At 38.0% G+C, this 20199-nt stretch overlaps 1 protein-coding gene across 1 annotated transcript in view; it reads right to left on the bottom strand.

Moving 5' to 3' along the window:
* Positions 1 to 20199, bottom strand: part of Eda2r (ectodysplasin A2 receptor) — a 33503-nt gene that overhangs the window by 9442 nt on the left and 3862 nt on the right. The window contains exons 2-4 of the mRNA XM_048336251.1: positions 8656 to 8752; positions 1184 to 1362; positions 549 to 634 (exon numbers count right to left, since the gene is read on the bottom strand). Coding sequence (XP_048192208.1) covers positions 549 to 634; positions 1184 to 1362; positions 8656 to 8742 — 352 coding nt within the window. The 5' untranslated portion in view covers positions 8743 to 8752. The remainder of the gene's footprint in view (positions 1 to 548; positions 635 to 1183; positions 1363 to 8655; positions 8753 to 20199) is intronic.

Raw genomic sequence — 20199 nt, 5'->3', positions numbered from 1 at the left:
ACTTAGCTGTTTCACTTGCCACAATACTCCACCCAAAGGTGTACTAGTGGCTAGGTCTTTCCTGTAGGAAAAAAGACCTTTTCTTGTGACGATCCTAGAGCTTGAACTCAAGGCCTGGACAATCTCTCTGAGCTGTTTTGGCTCAAGGATAGCCCTCTACTACTTGACCCATACCACCAATTCCAGCTTTTTCTGAGTAGTTTAGTGGAGATAATTGTCTCATGCACATTCCTGCCTGGGCTAGTGTCTACCTGTGATCTTCAAATCTTAGCATCCTCAGTAGCTAGGATTACAGGCATGAGCCACCAGTACCCAGTGAAAAAGACATTTATATTACTGGATTTTCCTGGCACCCAATAGGTTGGGGAGAAAAGGAGAGAGAAGTAGAAAAACTGATGGAATGGGTCAAGTTGGGAGAGATGGGAATGAATGATGAAAGGGGTAACATTGATAAAAATGCATTGTAGTCAAACTAACATGTTGAATTGAAACCACTTTGTACAACTACAGAAAGGTAAAATAAAAGTTTAAAAACTGTGGATACACACACTGAACCTCAGAAGTGGGGGTCTGCTTCGTGCATGGGATGCACTCTTGGTCCTGCAGGCCTCCAATGCGTGTCTTTCGATAGAACCTATGGTTAGAGTAGTAAGCGATGTCAGAGTGATGGAACAAGCAATGCACTTAGGGCAAAGTGGTGCTTTCTGGAACCACAGGTAGTTTTGTAGAGTTTTGCCCTTGGGGAAGCCAGTGCCTACCCCTAATAAGCTCTCTGTCTCCATGTGTGATTCTGATTTAGGGGGCCAGTCACTCCACCTCTTCCCCCATTCACCACACATGGTAGCCACAATGGAAGCTAATGCCATAGACAGGAGCATCACTATGATACCAACTGCTTCATAATTTCTTAAGTTTCCAGTGAGATTTACCTTAAATCTTGGGCCTGGGCTAAGAGTGCCAGCATGATGAAAAAGCTGTTAAGTGCTCATCTGTGGATGACAATGTGCTGGACACTTTATAGAGGGATCTTGGGAAGACATTGTTTCTACCTTCTGGGAGCTTAAATGGAATATGACATGGATAGTTAGAATACTTTGACTAGATTCTGTGAGGTAAGGATTATAGACATCAAAGAGCTAAAACAAAAGGCACAGTGGAGTTTAGCCCAATTTAGTAGACTCACCTTGGCAGACAGTCTCCACAGATAGCATTAGAGGTGGGTGTGCAGTTGGTCTTCTGGACCCGATTGATGACAGCACAGTTGATACAAGTCTGGCATCTGTGATGGCCCGAGCTGCTTTTGAACTTTTGAGGAGGGCAGTCTACACAGTATGCATCTCCACCTTCTCCATAACCACAATCCTGTGAAGACAAAGAGGGTTAACTTTTCTCTGTGGGAGATTGGAGAAGGCTTAGCTATGGGACAAACCAGAGTAGTAATTTTCAAACTTGAAGTTGCCCCTTCACCAGCAGGCTCTCAAATCAATTAACTAATTTGCTGCTAACAATGTAAATTGAAATGGAACAAAACAGAATATATCAATCCGGTTTAATGAACTCGAATGTCAGTGATTTAAAAGAGCAAAAACTTGTTTCTCACTCACACTACTTTGCCACCAGCGATTTTCTGAGGGCTACATTACCCTCAATGGGACACCTAGGGTAATGGACTTCATTCTTCCTCTACTATGATTGAGGCATTCGCAATAAATAAATAAGTAAATAAATAGAACATTGTCAACTATATACTTACTCTTCAAAATTTCTCAAAAAAAATCCAATTCACTTAAATTATATATCCCAAGACACAAATATCTACTGATTGTTAGTAACTACAAAGGATCGGAGAGAGTATAATTTTACAGTGTACCAGAAGGTGAGGAGCTGCAAATACCTGTCAAATAGCTATAAGTATTATCCACCTTTGCTTTAGAAAACGTTTATAAATATAATATATGCAAATATGGTTTGGATTGTGAAGAAAAATTATTTCTTACTCCAGGCCATGGTCAAAATATTTGAAATATGGTATAGAGGAGAGAGAAATGATTTGTAATATCTAGGGAAACAGAATCAAAAATCTGTGTGTGACTCTTTTCCTCTTCACAGAGTCACTTAAAAAGAAGAGAATTGTGGAAGGTAGCTGGCATTTATGGAAAATTAATTAATAAATGGATTGATTAGATTACAACTACCTTTTTATTTTATTAATTCATAAAAAACCTGTTAAAGCCAAATAAGTTTTATGCTAGGATGCTTTCCTAGTGATTGTAACTAAATAATTGCAAAAATAAGAGAAAAAACCCTGCCCTCAAGGACTTAAAATGATTTTATATTCCCCATAAAATTATCTCAGGTCACACAAGCATCCCTAATTCAAAAATAAGCAAATTTGACATCCAAATTGTGTATCATTGCTTTCCCATGGGTCTGAGATTCCAGAACCACAAGCAGAGATATAAGTCTTCAGTGGGTACCAGCAAAAGGGACTTTCCATTCATATCTTAAAGTTATGTTAATTTCAACCATTACAAATATGGTGACATGGCTCAGGAAAATTTCCAAGTATCAGGCATCACACACAGCAGAGGGAGCCTCAACAGCACCAGAGAAAGCCTACTGATTAAAAATTGTACCACAAAGACTCTGAAAATTGCCAGGCAATGGTGGATGGCTCAAGACCGTAATCCTAGCTACTCATGAGGCTCAGATCTAAGGATGCTGGTTCAAAGTGAGTCCAGGAAAGAAATTCCATGAGACTCTTATCTCCAATTAACTTTCAAAAAGTCAGATGGTAAAGTGCTAGCCTTGAGTGAAAAAGGTAAATGACAGAACCCAGGCTCGAGTTCAAGCCCCAGGACTGGCACACACACACATACAACTGGCACACAAATACATACAACCATAAACAACAACACAAAAATGCCCTAAAAATTGAATTGTCTTTCAAATTGCCACCCACAAAAGTAGGTGAATGCCTGCATTTAGTAAAATAAAAGATTACTAAAATAAAAGATTTAAATAAACTTCCTAATATAATTGACAAAATATCCAGGATAAAATAAGATATCACCCATCACAACAAGTACCAAGAGAATCACCCCTTTTTACAACCATTTAAAGATTATTAAAAAATAAATTAAGTTTTGAAAAAGAACCAAGAAATTCCACATAAATAAGGAAAAATAAACAATTGATACCAACAGTGAAACAAATGTGATAATGGGATTATCTGACAAAGACTCTGAAAGCATCCATAATTAAAATGCTTCTACAAGAAATTACAAATTCCTTAAAAGAATAGAAAATAGAATACCTCAATAAAGAAACAGAAAATATTTTTAAAAGGAACCAGATAGTAATTATAAAAATTAAAAATGGCAAAAATTCACTAGGTATGCTCGATATTAAATAAGAAATGGAAGAATCAATAAACATGATGATAAAATAATAGAATATATGCAATTTGAATAGGGACCAAATAAATTACCAAAAACTAAGTGAACAAAAGCCTTGGTGAACTATGGAACTATGAAAAAACATCAATCTTATTAGTCCCATGAAAGGAAAAACAATTCAAAAATTAAAAGCTGAAAACATACAGTGCTATAAGAAATTATTTATTCTAAAGAAAGGATTAACTTACATAACATATAAGGGTATTTAAAGCCAGGTAACAGTGACAGTGACAGTGACAGTGACAGTGACGGTGGTGTATGTCTATAATCCTACTCAGGAGACTGAGATCTAACGATTGTAGTTTGAAGCCAGCCTGGGCATGAAAGTTTGTGAGACTCTTATCTCCAATTAGGCAGAAAAATGCTGAAAGTGAATCTGTAGCTCAACCACCAGCCTTGAGTACAAAGAGCCAAGGGACAGTGCCAAGGCCCCGAGTTCAAGTCCAATACTGACACAAGAAGAGGGGGATGGTAGTAGTTAACCCAAAATAGTAAAGTATGGTTCGTCTAGGGAATGGACACTACTTTAATTTTAGATTTTACTGATCTGTCAAAAAATAATGATAAAGAGAAAATATATGAAATGATCAAACAAATTTCAAAACTATTTCTGATTATAAATATATTTATTTGCACATTAAAAAATCCTCTCCAGTCTTCAATATGTCTGCCAATTTAGATGCCTTATAAGAGTAGATAATGAACAACAAACAATGAATATTCAGAACAGTAAAAAACATTAGAAATAGTTGGGAAAATTGGAAATGCAAATGGACAAAGAGAAAAGGTTAGTATATTTCCCTATCAAGTGTAAAAAAGTAAAAACAAAATTCTCATAAAGTCCTCATAAATTAGGAATTTAATATTACAGAAGGGAGAATAAAATTAACAGACAATGGAAATGCATTATTCATTTCTGGTTATGCTTTGGGACATGGGAATTCTATGTGCCGTTGAAAATAAATGCAATTGTAATGGAAATTAGTGAAAAAATTCAAAAGTGTTATCTGTTAAATTATTTCAAGAATCTCAAAATTGTATTTAGCTTTGCAATTATATGTCTAGAAAAATGTCCTCAGGAAATAGTGTTAATTTTCTGCAATGATTTATTTACAGTGGTATTTATTATTCATGAGTGAAATTTTCAAAATAAATAGAGATAACTGGAAAAAAGTGATCTCATATGTTGTTAGCTGCTTATCCAAACATCACTGGGCCTCTGCTTCCTTGCTAACAGAACATTGATTTCATTCTAGGTGGCATGATCAGTTTCAAGAGCAAATTCTTAATTTGTTTTAGTCAATCAGGCAATTCCACTTTTGTCTGCCAAATACTCATTTCCTACTCTCCCACCGGAGATAGAAGCTGTGTCACTCAGATCTGGTCCACAAGAAACAAGGTGATATATATAGGGGGGAAGATAATTCTTTCCTAATAAAAGGTAAGCTATTTTATTCCTGCCTCTGGTTTTTGTCTTTCTTTATGTTTTGAAGTATGAGGTTTGAGTTGAAGCAATCATAAAGCCACAGGTACTCAAGATGGATAAAAAAATGAGCCTGGGTCCTCAATGGCCATAATGATACCTTCAACAAACGACAGACAGGTTCCCAATCTCCAGACTTCAATATGTACATCGATGTGCTTATGGTTCAAGTCACTGTTAAATTTTGGGTTACTATTTTTCATTTGGATCATTGATAGTTTATTGATGAAGAACTTGAATGAGGAAGAACTTGATGAAGATTTTGAACTAAATTTTTTACTGGAACACAAAGCATATACACATTGCACCTATTAATTGAATAGTTGATACCTTGTATATTTCAATTATGCTGTTTGTGTCTGCTCAAATAATTACTATTTATGATGACATTTTTCTTCTCACTTTTTGAAAAGTACAGTGCATTATTGTTATCCATAATCATACTACTATGTAATAGCACACCACAACTTGTCCCAGTCTAAATATAACTTAGTACCAATCTATCAACCTTCCTCCATGCCTACTTTCTCACTCCTGCTCCCCAACCTCTGTTAGATACCATTCCATCCTCAACTTCTCGAATGACTTTTTAGATTTCTCCATATTAGTGGAAGCCTGTGGTAGTCTTTTTTCTGTTCCTAGCTTATCTTATAAAACTTGATATCCTGTGGTACTGTGGTGGTTCAAGCCTGTTATCCTAGCTACTCAGGAGGCTGAGATCTGAGGACAGTGGTTCAAAGCCAGTCTGGGCAGGAAAGTCTGTGAGACTCCATTTAACCACCAAAATAAAACCGAAAACCAAAAAAGAAAACCAAAAGTGGCATTGTGGCTCAACATGGTAAAACATTAGCCTTGAACAAAAAGAGCTCAGGAGCAGTGCCCAGGCTCTGACAATTTGATATCCTACAGTGTAACCCATTTTTGTTGCAAATGACAAGATTACATTTTGCTTTAAAGTTAAATAGTATTCTGTGGTTTGGGTGTACCACATTTTCCTTATGCATCTATATATGTACTTTGTTTCCTGACTACTATAAATAGTACTGCCATAAACATGGTGCAGATGTTTCTGGGACATACCAGTTTTTAAGATATGTACCCAGTAATGGTACTGATAGACCATAACATGATTCTATTGTTAATTGTTTGAGGATACTGGTCTTCATATACGAATTTACATTCCCATCAACAATGTACAAAGGTTCTTTGCTCTACATCCTTGCTAGCATTACTATCTTTTTTTTATATTAGCCACTTACTGGACTATTGTGGCTTTGATTTGTATTTCCGGGATCATTAGTAATATTAAAGTATTTTTCATTTTTATCTATAGACTATTAAAATAAGCTTTTGAGAAACATGTTAATTTCAATTTTATGCATCTTATTTGATTCATAGTCAAACTAATTTTCCATACCAAAGATGGACTTTAAATTTAGTGATATCTGGGTCCTAAAATCTTGTATTTATTTTTACTGTGCTATAGTTACTGAGCAAATCATATGTCCTTCTTGAGCCTTTGTCTCATCTATGAAGTGAACTCATAATGCCTTCTTGGTGGCCTATTGTTAAACCTAATGTGATTATGCAAATGAGAGCTTTTTTATGAAGGACGAATATATGTAAAATTTTCACAGAAGCACAGTATTACAGTTTATTAATTTTCTCCAAGTTGCTATTGGTACTGAAACAAATGGCAGTTACAGAAGTGATGAGTCAAATGTACATTTCATCATGGAATTCATTTGTAAGTTTGGTAATAGCAATTTGACAGATAAACAAATGTTGATTTGTCTGTTTTTTCCTTGAAGAAATGCAGTTTTGCAAACATGGAAGGCGTTAAAGAAAGTAGCTATTGTTTTTCCATGATAGGAACATTTGTAGAGCTTTTTATCATAAAGCTTGATGTGGTATTTAAAACAGATTTTGGGGGCTGGGGATATAGCCTAGTGGCAAGAGTGCCTGCCTCGGATACACGAGGCCCTAGGTTCGATTCCCCAGCACCACATATACAGAAAACGGCCAGAAGCGACGCTGTGGCTCAAGTGGCAGAGTGCTAGCCTTGAGCGGGAAGAAGCCAGGGACAGTGCTCAGGCCCTGAGTCCAAGGCCCAGGACTGGCCAAAAAAATAAATAAATAAATAAATAAATAAAATAAAATAAAATAAAAAATAAAACAGATTTTAGCCGAACTAAGCAGCTTATTTGATTTGGTCTTTCTATGCCAGACTTCCCTTGGTTCTAGAATCTCTTATCAGCCCTGTGGTTATCCCATTGTGGGGCACAATGTTATATAAAGAGTTTAAATTAGCAATTATGATTATGTCTTTTAATATCCATGCGCACATATTCTTTTTATTTTTTGAGGTATAAAGGGGAGAGAGGGTGGAGATGAATAATGTTTTCTTCCTTTAGACATAGAAATATGTCATTCCTACCTCAAATTCTCCAGAAGATTTCTAGTATATTTATGAAAATTTCTCATCATGGACTTCAGGTCTCGATATTGTCTGGCCCATACAGACATAATCCTCTCACTCATAGTGGTGGCATGAAGCTTCTTTGTCTTCCTGAAACATACCTAATTCATTTCCATCTTGAGACTGTAAGGGTTTTATCTTCTCCCTGGGAAGGATATCTTTAGGATGTTCTTCCCTCATTTCCTGAATAGAAATAGCCACCAAGTTACTTTGCATCAAACCATGCTTACCTTGTTATTGGCATATCTTCAGATCTCAACTCAATTATTTCTGTCTTTCTCTGCCTCTGCCCCTCTGTGTGTGTGGGGTGTGTGTGTGTGTGTGTGTGTGTGTGTGTGTGTGTCTGTCTGTCTGTCTGTCTGTCTGTCTTCTGTTGCTTGACTTGGTACTGTCCCTGAGATTTTTTGCTTATGGATAGTACTCTACCAGTTAAACTACAGTTCCACTTCCAGCTTTCTGGTGGTTAATTGGAGATTTGAGTTTCACAGAATTTCTTACCTGGGCTGGCATTGAACTGAGATCCTCAGACCTCAGCCTCCTGAGTAGCTAGCATTATAGGTATGAGCCCTGGCGCCCAGATCATTCTCAGTGTTAATATTTAGAAGGCAAGGTTCATGAAGCCAGAGACTTCTGTCTGTTTTGCCAAATCTGTGATGCCTAGAGCCATACTTGCTACTTTGGAGGTACACAACAGGCAAATGCTGATTAAATGAAATTGTGGGCTGTCTACTTCTGGCTTCTGTAGCATACATTTAGTGTGATGTTGGATTCAAGGACCACAACAGCTCCAAGGAAGGAACAACTAAACAGTTCTATTCTTGCTGTCAACTCTGCATTGCTGTTCATTTTGTTCTGACCCCCATATCCAAATGGGATTATAGTGCTTCATGGTGCCTTATCCTAAGTCCTGTTTTGCACAGTATTTTCTGTAGCTCGGACCCTTTGAGGATGAGGGAACATTAACCATGTTGGCTCTTCTCTTTTTCTCCTGGGCCTCTATATTCCATACCTCTTTGTATGAATATATCATGAAATATCTCATGCAATCCATCCCATCTTTCAACTTGTTCCTTCTAGGCTGATATTTTTTTCTGCAACAATCATTGCTATTGCATACTTTCTGGGCCCCTTGTTTTACCTACAAAACTGGATCACTCAGAGCTATAGGTAATTTTCCTACTTGGTCCATCCCAGTTGCTGATCTGGTTCCTAAGATGTGAAAAACTAATACTTACCTTGGAGAGCTCCTGTCCAGGAGCACACTGTTGGCAGGTGACACAGCATCCCCATTGGTCCCAGTACTCATTTTCTTGGCAATCCATGGTTAAGAAGCTGTGGACACATAGCACAACAACTAAGAAAATAATACAATGAGACTATAAAGTAAGTAGTGGCTTCCATGTCCTCTTAATGTCATCCCTGAATTGTTTTAAGAGGGGTGGAGGAAGCAATCCAAAATAGCTAATACTTTTAGAGTGTTAACTACATTTCATGTGCTTCCAAATGCTTTTCATGTAATTACTCATTCAATTCTCAAAACAATGATACCAAAACTGTCAATTTCATTTTATAAATGAGGAAACTAAAGCACAAAAGCCACAGAACTTGCCCAGATCTTTAGTTAATGGTTATTATCAGGAGCTGAGATGGTGAAAAAAAAAAGAGTAAGACAAACGGTTTACTTCCTTCTACACAGTATAGAAAATCTGCAATCCTTATTTTCAGCACTTAGATTATGAATCACTTTTACATTTATTATTACTGGATTTGTACAGTATCTCTGTGCATTAAGCAGTATAGAAATTATACTACGTAATATAATCCTTTATTATTTTGTGTACTGGTATTGGGATTTGAACTCATGGCTTCCTGTTTATATTTGCCTGTTTTGTTCAAGACTAGCACTCTTCTGTTTGAGCTATAGTTTCACTTCCAGCTTTTTGGTGGTTAATTGGAGATAAAAGTCTTACAAACTATTTCCTGGGCTACCATCAAAACGGAATCTTCAGATCTCAGTCTCCTGAGTAGCTAAGACTAGAAGCATGAGCCACTAGAGCACACCTCCTCTGCATAATCTTTATTTTGTGAGTGAAAAGGCTGAATGAAATATATAGTATCTCTGAGGACCATTAGCTGCTATTGCTTCTGTCCTAGAGAAAACGTAAGTGGGGGATGTCTCAGCATGTAGAAAACATCCTGGTGCACTTAAGTAAGGGGAAGAGAATATATTGTGCATAGAACAGTTTTTAGAAGACAGATGATATAGAACTAGTATGGTTTGGATTGTCATTTAGGATGCGTGAATTCTAGTCCTAACTACTAGTATACAAATCTTTCTTGGTTCTCTGGGTGAAGAGGTGTCCCAGGACAGGTGATTTTTATTGCAAAAACTGGGAGAGTCTGGGACAAACAGATATGATTAATCATCATACCTGACTTGCTTTTTTAACCTATTATCTCAGATAAAACTTTTCTGGCTCCAGTATATGGGGCTACAAAAAAGAACAAGAATGTTCTTCACTTCCACCAGCTAATTTTTGAGAGAAGCAAAGGAGCTAAGGTCCATCAAACCATTCTGAAGGCTTTAAAGAGCCACAGATACAGAGAGATATAGACAGTTATTCTTTTACAGAGAACTCTGAATGAGGACAGGTCAAGTAATTGATGTATCTGGCTTGTCCTTCCCCAAGACAAAAGTGTGGAAAGATTTTTTTGCTCTCAAACTGCAGAAAATTTCAGGTGGTTTCTTAAAGCACAAAAAGTCCTAAAGGTATACTTCCAGTCATAAGAGAGTTTGTGTTTGTACCTTAAGAGGTTGCCAGTCCTCCCTTCTAAAGTAATCAAAGAAGCTAGGTGTTGATGGCTCAAGCCTGTAATCCTAGCTACTCTGGAGGTTGAGATATTAGGATCATGGTTCAAAACCAGCCCAGGCAGGAAAGTCCATCAGACTCTTATCTCCAATTAACTATCAAAAAGCCAGAAATAGTGATGTGGCTCAAAGTGGTAGAGCACAATCTTTCAATAGAAAAACTCAGGGACAGAGCCCAAACCCCTGAGTTCAAGCCCTAGGACTGGCAAAAAAAGAAAAAGGAAAAGGAAAAGGAAGTAACCAAAGGAGACATGGTAAAATATCCTGGATAACATTCTTGCTTAAATGCAACTTTTCTCACCAGCAACTGGGCTAGCATTTCCCATTTCTATAAAATACATTTTGGACAAAATACATATACCCTACTCTGTGTTGCTTTAGAATATTTTGTGGTGTTACCCTCAGTAAGCATGTTCCCTTTTTCTTGCTACCCACCCTTGTTATTGAGGACAAAACTATCAGTGGTCTCATAGCCATCATGACAAGGGAATTCTGCACAAATGTAACAAAATTAATATACTCATGTGGAAAACATTCCTTTATGTTTTTCTTATCCAGATAACAGAAGAACAGTGGCAGGAGCCAAAGAGAAGCCCTGCCCTTTAAGATAAACTCTTGTCACAGGCATATGAAATCTGTGTGGCAGCTGCTGCTCGCCTTTGAATGCCTGAGACATCAGTTTTGATTGCCTCATCCACTTAATAAACGTCAGATCGCCTGAATTTCTCTTTATGCATTGTTCTGGTTTTGAGACAGATGCCTAGGCAAGGTAGGCTTTTTGTTATAGTCCCGTATCAGAACCTAGGTAATGAACATAAGCTTATTCCCCTCCCCCTTTTTTCACCATTTATGTAAATCATAAAGGGTCTTTCATTAGAAGCTTAAAAACTATCTTTAAGCTGGGTGCTGGTAGCTCACACCTGTAATCCTTGCTACTCAGGAGATCTGAATACTGGAGACCCAGACCAGGCAGAAAAGTCCATGAGATTCTCACTTCCAATTAACCAGCAAAAAGCTGGATGCACAGGTGTGGCTCATGTGGTAGAGCACCAAGCTTTAGTGGACAAAGTCAAACAAGAGCATGACGCCCTGGGTTCAAACTCCAGTATAGACGTACACACACACACACACACACACACACTTGCATTTATAAAAGTGAACACAAAATCATATGGATGCTGGAACTATTATGAAGATAAGGCATATAGAAAAAACTGTCTAATAATTGGTAAGTATCATTATCCAGAGACAATGTAATACTTTACATCATCATTCCCTATACTCTACAGTGTCCATTTTAAGATAGCAGGAAAAATATATTTGAGTTTGAGAAAACCAGTAATTTCAAGGTAACCTAAAACTATAAGATACTCCTCTAAAAGGTCACAGGGGATGAACCTAAATCTCAATCTTCAGGCTAAGGGAGTAACATCAAGAGTAGATGGGCTGGGAATATGGCCTAGTGGCAAGAGAGCTCGCCTCGTATACATGAAGCCCTGGTTGGGTTCGATTCTCCAGCACCACATATCTAGAAAACGGCCAGAAGTGGCGCTGTGGCTCAAGTGGCAGAGTGCTAGCCTTGAGCAAAAAAAAGCCAGGGACAGTGCTCAGGCCCTGAGTCCAAGCCCCAGGAATGGCCAAAAAAAGAAAGAGTAGAGATTACTGTACTTCATCTGGCACCTTGCACTGCAATTATTGATGCTAACATTACCCACAATGCCTTTAGAACCGAAACCACTTTGGCTAAAAGGAACACTATTCTCTGCATTTGTCAGATGTTCTCTCTCCATCAAGGTATTCCTTTGTAAGATGAACTCAAGCTATGAAGGTTTGCAAACCTTTCTGGGGTATGTACCTTGGAAAAAGAAGTGTAAAATCAGATTTACAGATTCGCAAGGAGGCTATTTGGGCCTGTGCTGAAAAGTAAACAATTATCCAGAAAACAATCCCATTCCATCTCCACAATCTAAGGTTGTGATTGCTCAATAAATATTTTGACCCTAACTCTGCTATAGGATTTTGTTGTCTGTATTACCTTAGTGAGAGGAGAGGAAGGAGATATGTCAGGTACCTCCCATCTCTTTCCCTGGAGTATAACATATGCTGGGGTTCTGCTTTTGCAAAAGCCTATCCCCTGTTTGCAGGCTGTATTCTGTGTCTACCTTGCCCAGCAGTAAGTCAGAGACAAAGGAAATGGATGGAGAATAAAACCCAAATCCAGCAGACAAATGTCTGTGGTTTGTAACAAAATTCCAGCTCAGTCCTGAATCAAAATTTTGCATTAAAGTAGCTTACTCAATATTTTCATCTATAAGAATGAAGACACTTCTCCCTGCCCTGCAAAATGCTTACAAGTAATTTGGGCATCAGATAAGGTAATGCAGAAGTGCTCTGGGATTGTTTTTCACTGCTGTATAATGCATATACCCAGTAAAGTATGCAAATATGAAGCAAAACTTTTACATGTACACTTGTATACTCTCGTGTAACTAGTACCCAGGTAGATACAGAAATATTCCATTGTAGGCTCTATTATGACCCATTCCCCACCAATACTACTCAGATAATTACCATTGTGATTTCTGTCACTAGTTACGTTTGCCTATTATTGAACTTTGAAAACATGTATGATGCATTTTCATAGTTTTTTCACCAGTACTGGAGCTTGAACTTAGGGCTTTCTACTTGCTCAGATTGCTTGTTTGGCCAGTGGTGTACCATTTGAGCCATATATCCTATGCAACTTTTTGCTGGTTACTTTGCAAACAAACTTTGATGGAATTTTTTACTCAGGCTGGCTTCGAACCAAGATCTTCCATGTTTCAGCCTCCTCAGTAGCTAGAATTACAGGTGTGAGCCACTGGGACTCAGCTGAATTTTCGTTGTTCTTTTTTTTTCTTCTACTTTATGAGCATTTTCATATAACAGAAATCTGTGTGTTTTAAAATTTATTCTATTATAAGAAAATAATCTTTAACATGTAAATCTTTGTGATCTTGAATTAGGAAATGTTTTCTTAGCTTTAATACCAAATGCATAAGAATGAATGAAAGAAAGGAGAAAAAAAAGAAAGTTACATTTAAATTTAGAATTTAAAATTTCAACATATTTGTGTTTCGGAAGACACTATAAGGTGAGTGAAAAGTATGGGGAAGGTAGATAAAGGAAGGCTACATTTTATTGGGTTTTATTGGGCAGGTATGTAAATATTTCAATGAATCTTATGAGTATGTACAATCAATACATGGTAATAAAAAAATAAAATAAATTATAAAAATTAAAAAAGAAAAATAGGAAGTGGTGCCTCACTCAAAATGGTAGAGCACTAGCCTTGAGCAAAAATGCTCAGGGACAGCACCCAAGCCCTGAATTCAAGCCCTATGACCAACAAGCAAAGAAAAGAAACAAGCAGATAATCTTCAAAACTAAGGACAAAGAAAATTTAATGCCTTTTCTAAGTAAGCGATTTGTACCCACAATATGCTCAGAACTCTTTTTACTCAAAAATAAAAAGAAAACATAAAAGTGCTCAGGCCTGTAATTCTAGCTATTTTGGCAGATCTGGAGGACTGTATCATAATTTGAGAGAGAACCAAGTAGAATAGTTCCCAAGATGCTGTCCAGGAAATACCCAGTAAAATGCCAGGCTAGAAGTGTGCCTCTAGTGGTAAAACAATAGCAATGAGTATGAATGCTGAGAAAGAATGTGAGGCTCTAAGTTCAAATCCCAGTAAAAGTGCATACACATTAAAAACAGAGAACACAATTTAAATTGTGTAAAATATTTGACATCCTTCCACGTTGCACAAATGTCTACACAAATGTCCAATAAATACATGAATACATCCTTAGTACTATTAGCAAAAGGGAAATGTAATAAAATCACTTTATACCAACAACGGTAGCTACAATCTAAAAATGAACAAACAACCTTCATATAGGAATGTCAAATGGAGGAGCCCCTTTGTAAAATGGTTTAGTATTTCTTCAATATGTTAATTATAATTATCACATGACTGGGCAATTCTAGTTCCCAGAGAATAGGAAGTATACTTTCACACAATAATTTTATATAAATGTTCATAAGATTATCCATAATACCTAAAGGTAGAAAAATGTCTATCAACCAGTGGGTGAATAAACAAATCTTGATTTGTATAGCCAGTGAAATATTGTTCAACCAGGAAAAAGAATACATAACTTAATTCATACTATATAACATAAATGCAATTTGACAGTATGCTACATTATAGAAAGAAGACACAAGAGCAAAAATATTATGCAAATCCATCCACATGAAATATCCTGAACAGAGCTGGGAATGTGGCCCAGTGGTAGAGTGCTTGCTTTGTATACATGAAGCCCTGGGTTTGATTCCTCAGCACCACATACATAGAAAACGGCCAGAAGTGGTGCTGTAGCTCAAGTGGTAGAGTGCTAGCTTTGAGCAAAAAGAAGCTAGGGACTGTGTTCAGGCCGAGTTCAAGCCCCAGGACTGGCAAAAAAATAAAAAAGAAATATCCTGAACAGGCAATCCAAAGAGATAAGAAGTAGAGTTAGTACTGGTCAGTGGCTGGGAGAAGTGGCTGCTTAAGGAGTACAAATTTCCATATGAAATGATGAAATGGGCTGGAATTAAACAGTGATGATGGCTATATGGCTTTGTGAATATATTAAAAACAGTGAATTACTGATATATGAATCATATCACAATTTTAAATGATTCTTTGTCTTTCTCTTTAATACTGTGACATACTCTATTCCAACAGATAGTGCAGTAGCTACTGTTTGAATAAAATGTGCCTACAACAGCCTGATGTGTAGCTTAGTGGCGGAGTACTCACCAAACAAGCACATGGCCCTTAGTTTTGTCCCTAGCACTGGCGGTGAGAGAGGAGAAAGTCAGGCACAATGTCTGGTACTAATAATCCTATTTCTTCCATTGGCTAAGATTGAGATTATCACAAATCAAGTCTAGCATAGGGGAAAATTTTGTGAAAGCTCCCCCATTTCAACTAATAAGAAGCTGGGTACTGTGGCATGTACTTGTCATCCTGGCAATGCAAGAAGCATAAGTAGGTGAATCATGGTCCAGGCCAGCCTGGGAAAAAAAGTAAAACCCTATTTGGAAAAAGAAAAGTGCCTACATATGATTTGTTTTGCCCAACTTTACACTTAAACTAATTTAATTGCTAGAAATATAATTTTTTAACTGTAACGCCTCTGTACACCACCTAGACAATAAAATTTAATTTAAAAAATAAAGTTGTATATTACATATATAACTTACATATCATTTGAATATATTATAAATAAATGTTTGCCAGTCCTGGGGCTTGAACTCAGGGCCTGAGCACGGTCGCTGGCTTCTTTGTGTAACTGGCACTCTACCCCTTGAGCCTCAGCACCACTTCTGGATTTTTCTATATGTATGGTGCTGAGGAATCTAACCCAGGGCTTCATATATGTGAGACAGCACTCTACCACTAGGTCACATTCCCAGCCCTATATTATATGTATATATACATATATATGTATGTGTGCATGAATTTAACCAGATGGCTAACAGGTGGCCAAATGACTAGTGTCTATTCAGCCTGTCTCTGTCATATGGATACTCTCTCCAGCCATTCCCCTGTGCTGCCCTCTTGGCTGCCGGGGTGGGGGGGAATGAAAGCTAAAAAAATAATACAGGCAGACAAGGAAGAGGAGAAGCAATGAGGCTGACATTAATAATAATCCTCCCATTAGCTCACTGTGCCCTCAATAATCAATGTTGGCCAAGTTCCTGCTGGATATGAAGTACTCAGGCTGCAGGAGGTACAGCTGTCTGTGACTGCAGCTTGCGGCTGCTACTCTTCTCAATTTGCACACATGCCTGTGGAGTTAGACATGCTTTCTCTATCTAGGATGATTAGGCAAGACAGAAAGACAGGTCTAAATTAAGAACTCAGGACTTCAGGATATTTGCTTTGCCTGGACAGTGCAGGAGGTCTGGGATTAAAAAGGGTGAGGAAGACAGCAGCTGGTCCATGCCTGCTCATTCCTCTCCTCTGCACCCACTCACATGCACAGGATTGGCAAAAACCAAAGATTACTCATTTCTTAGAGAATAACTATCATAATCTGTATAATGGTCTCATCACTTCCAGATGTAAAGATCTGGATACTGCTTTAGTATTTGTTTGTTTTGTTTTTCGCCAGTCCTGGGGCTTGAAATCAGGGCCTGAGCACTGTCCCTGGCTTCTTTTTGCTCAAGGCTAGCACTCTACCACTTGAGCCACAGCGCCACTTCCGGCTTTTTCTATATATGTGGTGCTGAGGAATCAAACCCAGGTCTTCATGTATAAGAGGCGAGCACTTTACCACTAGGCCATATTCCCTGCCCTGCTTTAGCATTTGATGCTGTTTCTCACTTGCCCTTGGAAGTGGAACTGTAACTTGAGGGGTAGAGCAGTAGCCTTTAGCAAAAAGCTCAGGGATAATACCAAGGCCTTCAGTTCAAGCCCTAGGATTGGCACACACACACAAAAGAAAGTTAAGGCCAAGAAAACATGTGATCCACAGAAGAGTGTGGTATGAGAGATCTTTGCTGGCAAATTAGGAGTATCTAAGGCCTATAAACATGTTAATCCTGTGGTTTCATGGTAGAAAAGAGACAATACACTATTTTCCAATCATTTCCAACATGAAGAGTTGGAAAGGACAGAGGAACATTTCACTGGCCATGCCCAGCAGGCAATGGAAATACGAAGCACACAGGTTGGAACTGGAAATTAATCAAGTGCATAAAAAGACCAGAATAGCAGTTCCATTGACTGAGGTAAGTCATAGCAAAGCTTGGATGTATAAAGACACAATTTTAATGAGGAAAAGGAAGGCTAGGTATCAGTGGCGTAAGCCTACAATCCTACTATTCAGGAGGCTGAGATCTGAGGGTTATGGTTCGAAGCCAACCTTGGCAGGACAGTCCATGAGACTCTTCTACCCAATGAACTGCCAGAAGTGGAGCTGTGTTAAGAGTGCTATCCTTGAACAAAATAGCTCATGGAGAATGTCCAGTCCAGAAATTGAAGCCCCAGGGCAGGCACAAAAAAAGGAGGGGGGGAGGAGGAGGAGGAGGAGGAGGAGGAGGAGGAGGAGGAGGAGGAGGGCAATCATGTCAGCTATTGGCACAGTATGATGCAGTAGAATCAGGTCTGAGGATGTATTATTTTGATTTTGTTTCATGGGTATGTAGATAAAAGTTGTCTTTTTATATTCAAATATATTAAAATGTTTGCCTGAAAGAGAAGTAATTCAGAGGTTTAAGATGGTTACTATTTTCTTATGCAGCACTGGGATTTGAACTCAGGTTCTCATGCTTTGCTAGGCCACACTCTACCCCTTGAACCATTTCTCCAGTCCTGTTTTGTTAGCTATTTAATAGGGTATTTATTTTCTTTTCAGGCCAGCCTAGACTGCATTCCTTCCATCTAAAATTCTTGCATTACTGCAATGATAAGCTTTTTATTGGTTGAGGTGGTGTCTTGTGGACTTTTTGCTGGGGTAGCTTCGAATCACAATCATACTGATTTCAGCCCCTAAGTAGTTAAGATTATAAGCATGACTCACTATGTCCAACTGTTTTACTTAAAACAGCTTCTTTCTCCATTTTTTCAAAACTGGCTGGCGACTTTTACCAGTTAGTGATAACAATAGATGGTCTAGCAATCCCAGGATTAGCACATCAACAAAGCAGAATGAAGGAAGTTGCACAAAATTAAAGAATGCTTACGTTTTAACTTTATACTTTATTCCACTGCACAAAACAAGAGCAGGGGTAGAAGAGAAGAAAAATGCAGTTGTCACTGTGCTTATAGAATTAGTAACAAGTCATCTGGGGTACTTCCATACAGCCAAAGGCAATTGCTAACCATGAGTCAAATTCTTTTTCTTTCAAAACGTGTACAGGGCTGGGAATATGGCCTAGTGGCAAGAGTGCTTGCCTCGTATACATGAGGCCCTGGGTTTGATTCCTCAGCACCACATATACAGAAAATGGCCAGAAGGGGTGCTGTGGCTCAAGTGGCAGAGTGCTAGCCTTGAGCAAAAAAGAAGCCAGGGACAGTGCTCAGGCCCTGAGTTCATGGCCTAGGACTGGCCAAAAAAAAAAAAATAAGAACCACTCAAAACATGTGTACACACATATACCCACTGAGGGAAAACAAACACCACAGAAACTAAAAAAAAAAAAAAAAAAAAAAAAAAAAAAAAAAAAAAAAACACACACACAAAAAAAAGCCAAAACAAACAAACAAAAAGCACCTCTCAAAAGGACAAATACAGCTCAGAAGATAGCAAATTGAGCAAAGAAAAGTCTAAAAAACATAAATATTTGCTTTAGGTTGGACAATTAATAAAAAAAATTGTTAAAGGGAGGAGAAAAAATGAATTGTGCAGCCAAAAATAGAAAAATACTATTAATAAAAGGAAGGGGACGAAATGAAGACCAGTAAATTCTGGGTTGACTAGAGAGGGGAAAAATATACTCTTAATTATTGCTGAAACAATCTTCCCAAGTGGGAGCAAAGGCACAGAAATTATCCTGGATATTGTTCAAGGGAAAAATGAGATAATGTATGTGAGAGTGCTTTGGAAAGTCCAGGTTATACAACACATGTGAAGAATTGTTATGAATGTTATTACTATCCCACCCAGAATGGAGGAGCAAAGGGCACTGGAGAAAACCAGGGGCTAAATTAGCACATAGCTAATACCTGAAGCCTCTGATTTGCTCTGCTGTCACCTTAGCCATAGTAAATCCCTTACCCATGTATTGGCAACCATATGACACATTAACATTATGGAATAACAAAAAATTAGCTTCCACATGTGCAACACTGGGTGTGGAGGTTCACTGACTTCCCAAGAAGGCAGTTGGCTGGGTTGTCTCATTAGAAAATTGGAATCATGGTATGACTACTTTACAAGGTTTGGAATGGGATAAAACTCAGTCAACTGTTTTAATTTCTGGATTTTATAATTTTTTGGTCTTGCCCCATATTGTCTCTAACCTATCCCATTTTACCAAGCAATCTAGAATAACTGTCTCTCTGAATATACCAACAGGAACAAGTCCTTTTCCCACAGCAGTTCAAATTCTTTCAAGTATTCCATCCCTTCCTTATTGGTATAGGGAGACAAATCAGGGCCACATCCTTATAATAGGACTGGGATAATCAGCCCATCAAACGAGGTCTGTCTGTAGAGAATAGGATGCTCTTGCCAAAATAAGTTTTGTCCTTTGTTTAAAAAAATTAAATGCCCTCCAGAAGGAATTAAGTTATAGTCTTGGAAGATTCCTGGGGGTAAGCCTGTGGTGCCATATGTAAATGTATACTTTATGAACTGTTTTCCAACCTCCAAATATCTCAAAAGGGAGTTTAAAACTCATCTTAGTCCCAGCTTCTGGCCAAGGATAGAAATACCATTCAGATCTACTTGAACTCTTTCAGTATCCGAGTACCTCGGGATTCATAAAGCAGCACATTCTGTTGCGGTTCATTTCTTTCTTCTCTTGGGCAGCTGGTTAAAACTCTCAAAGCAATTGGATACATACAGTCATGGAATTCTAAAGGAATTATTCAAGATAAACTAAAGCCATTCCTTTATGATACACATGGGGAAACTGAGTCTAAGGAAAGGAAAAGCATTTCCCCAAAGTCACCTAGTAGCAGAGCCAGAGCTAGAATCTAAGTCTACTTCATGACCCAGTGGTTTGTCTATTTTTCCAGATATAAAGGAGTTGGAGCAGGTTTATGACTGATTACCTAGAAAAGGTATTACCAAGACTATAACTTCTTTTCCTCCCTTATACTCACAATCTAGTATTGGTTCATTTTACCCTCAACAGGAAGAATAACAAAAG

This window comes from Perognathus longimembris, chromosome 28 (assembly GCF_023159225.1).
Source record: "Perognathus longimembris pacificus isolate PPM17 chromosome 28, ASM2315922v1, whole genome shotgun sequence".
Lineage (NCBI taxonomy): Eukaryota > Metazoa > Chordata > Mammalia > Rodentia > Heteromyidae > Perognathus > Perognathus longimembris.
Note: the sequence above shows the minus strand (reverse complement) of the source record. Positions and strands in the feature narration are given on the sequence as shown.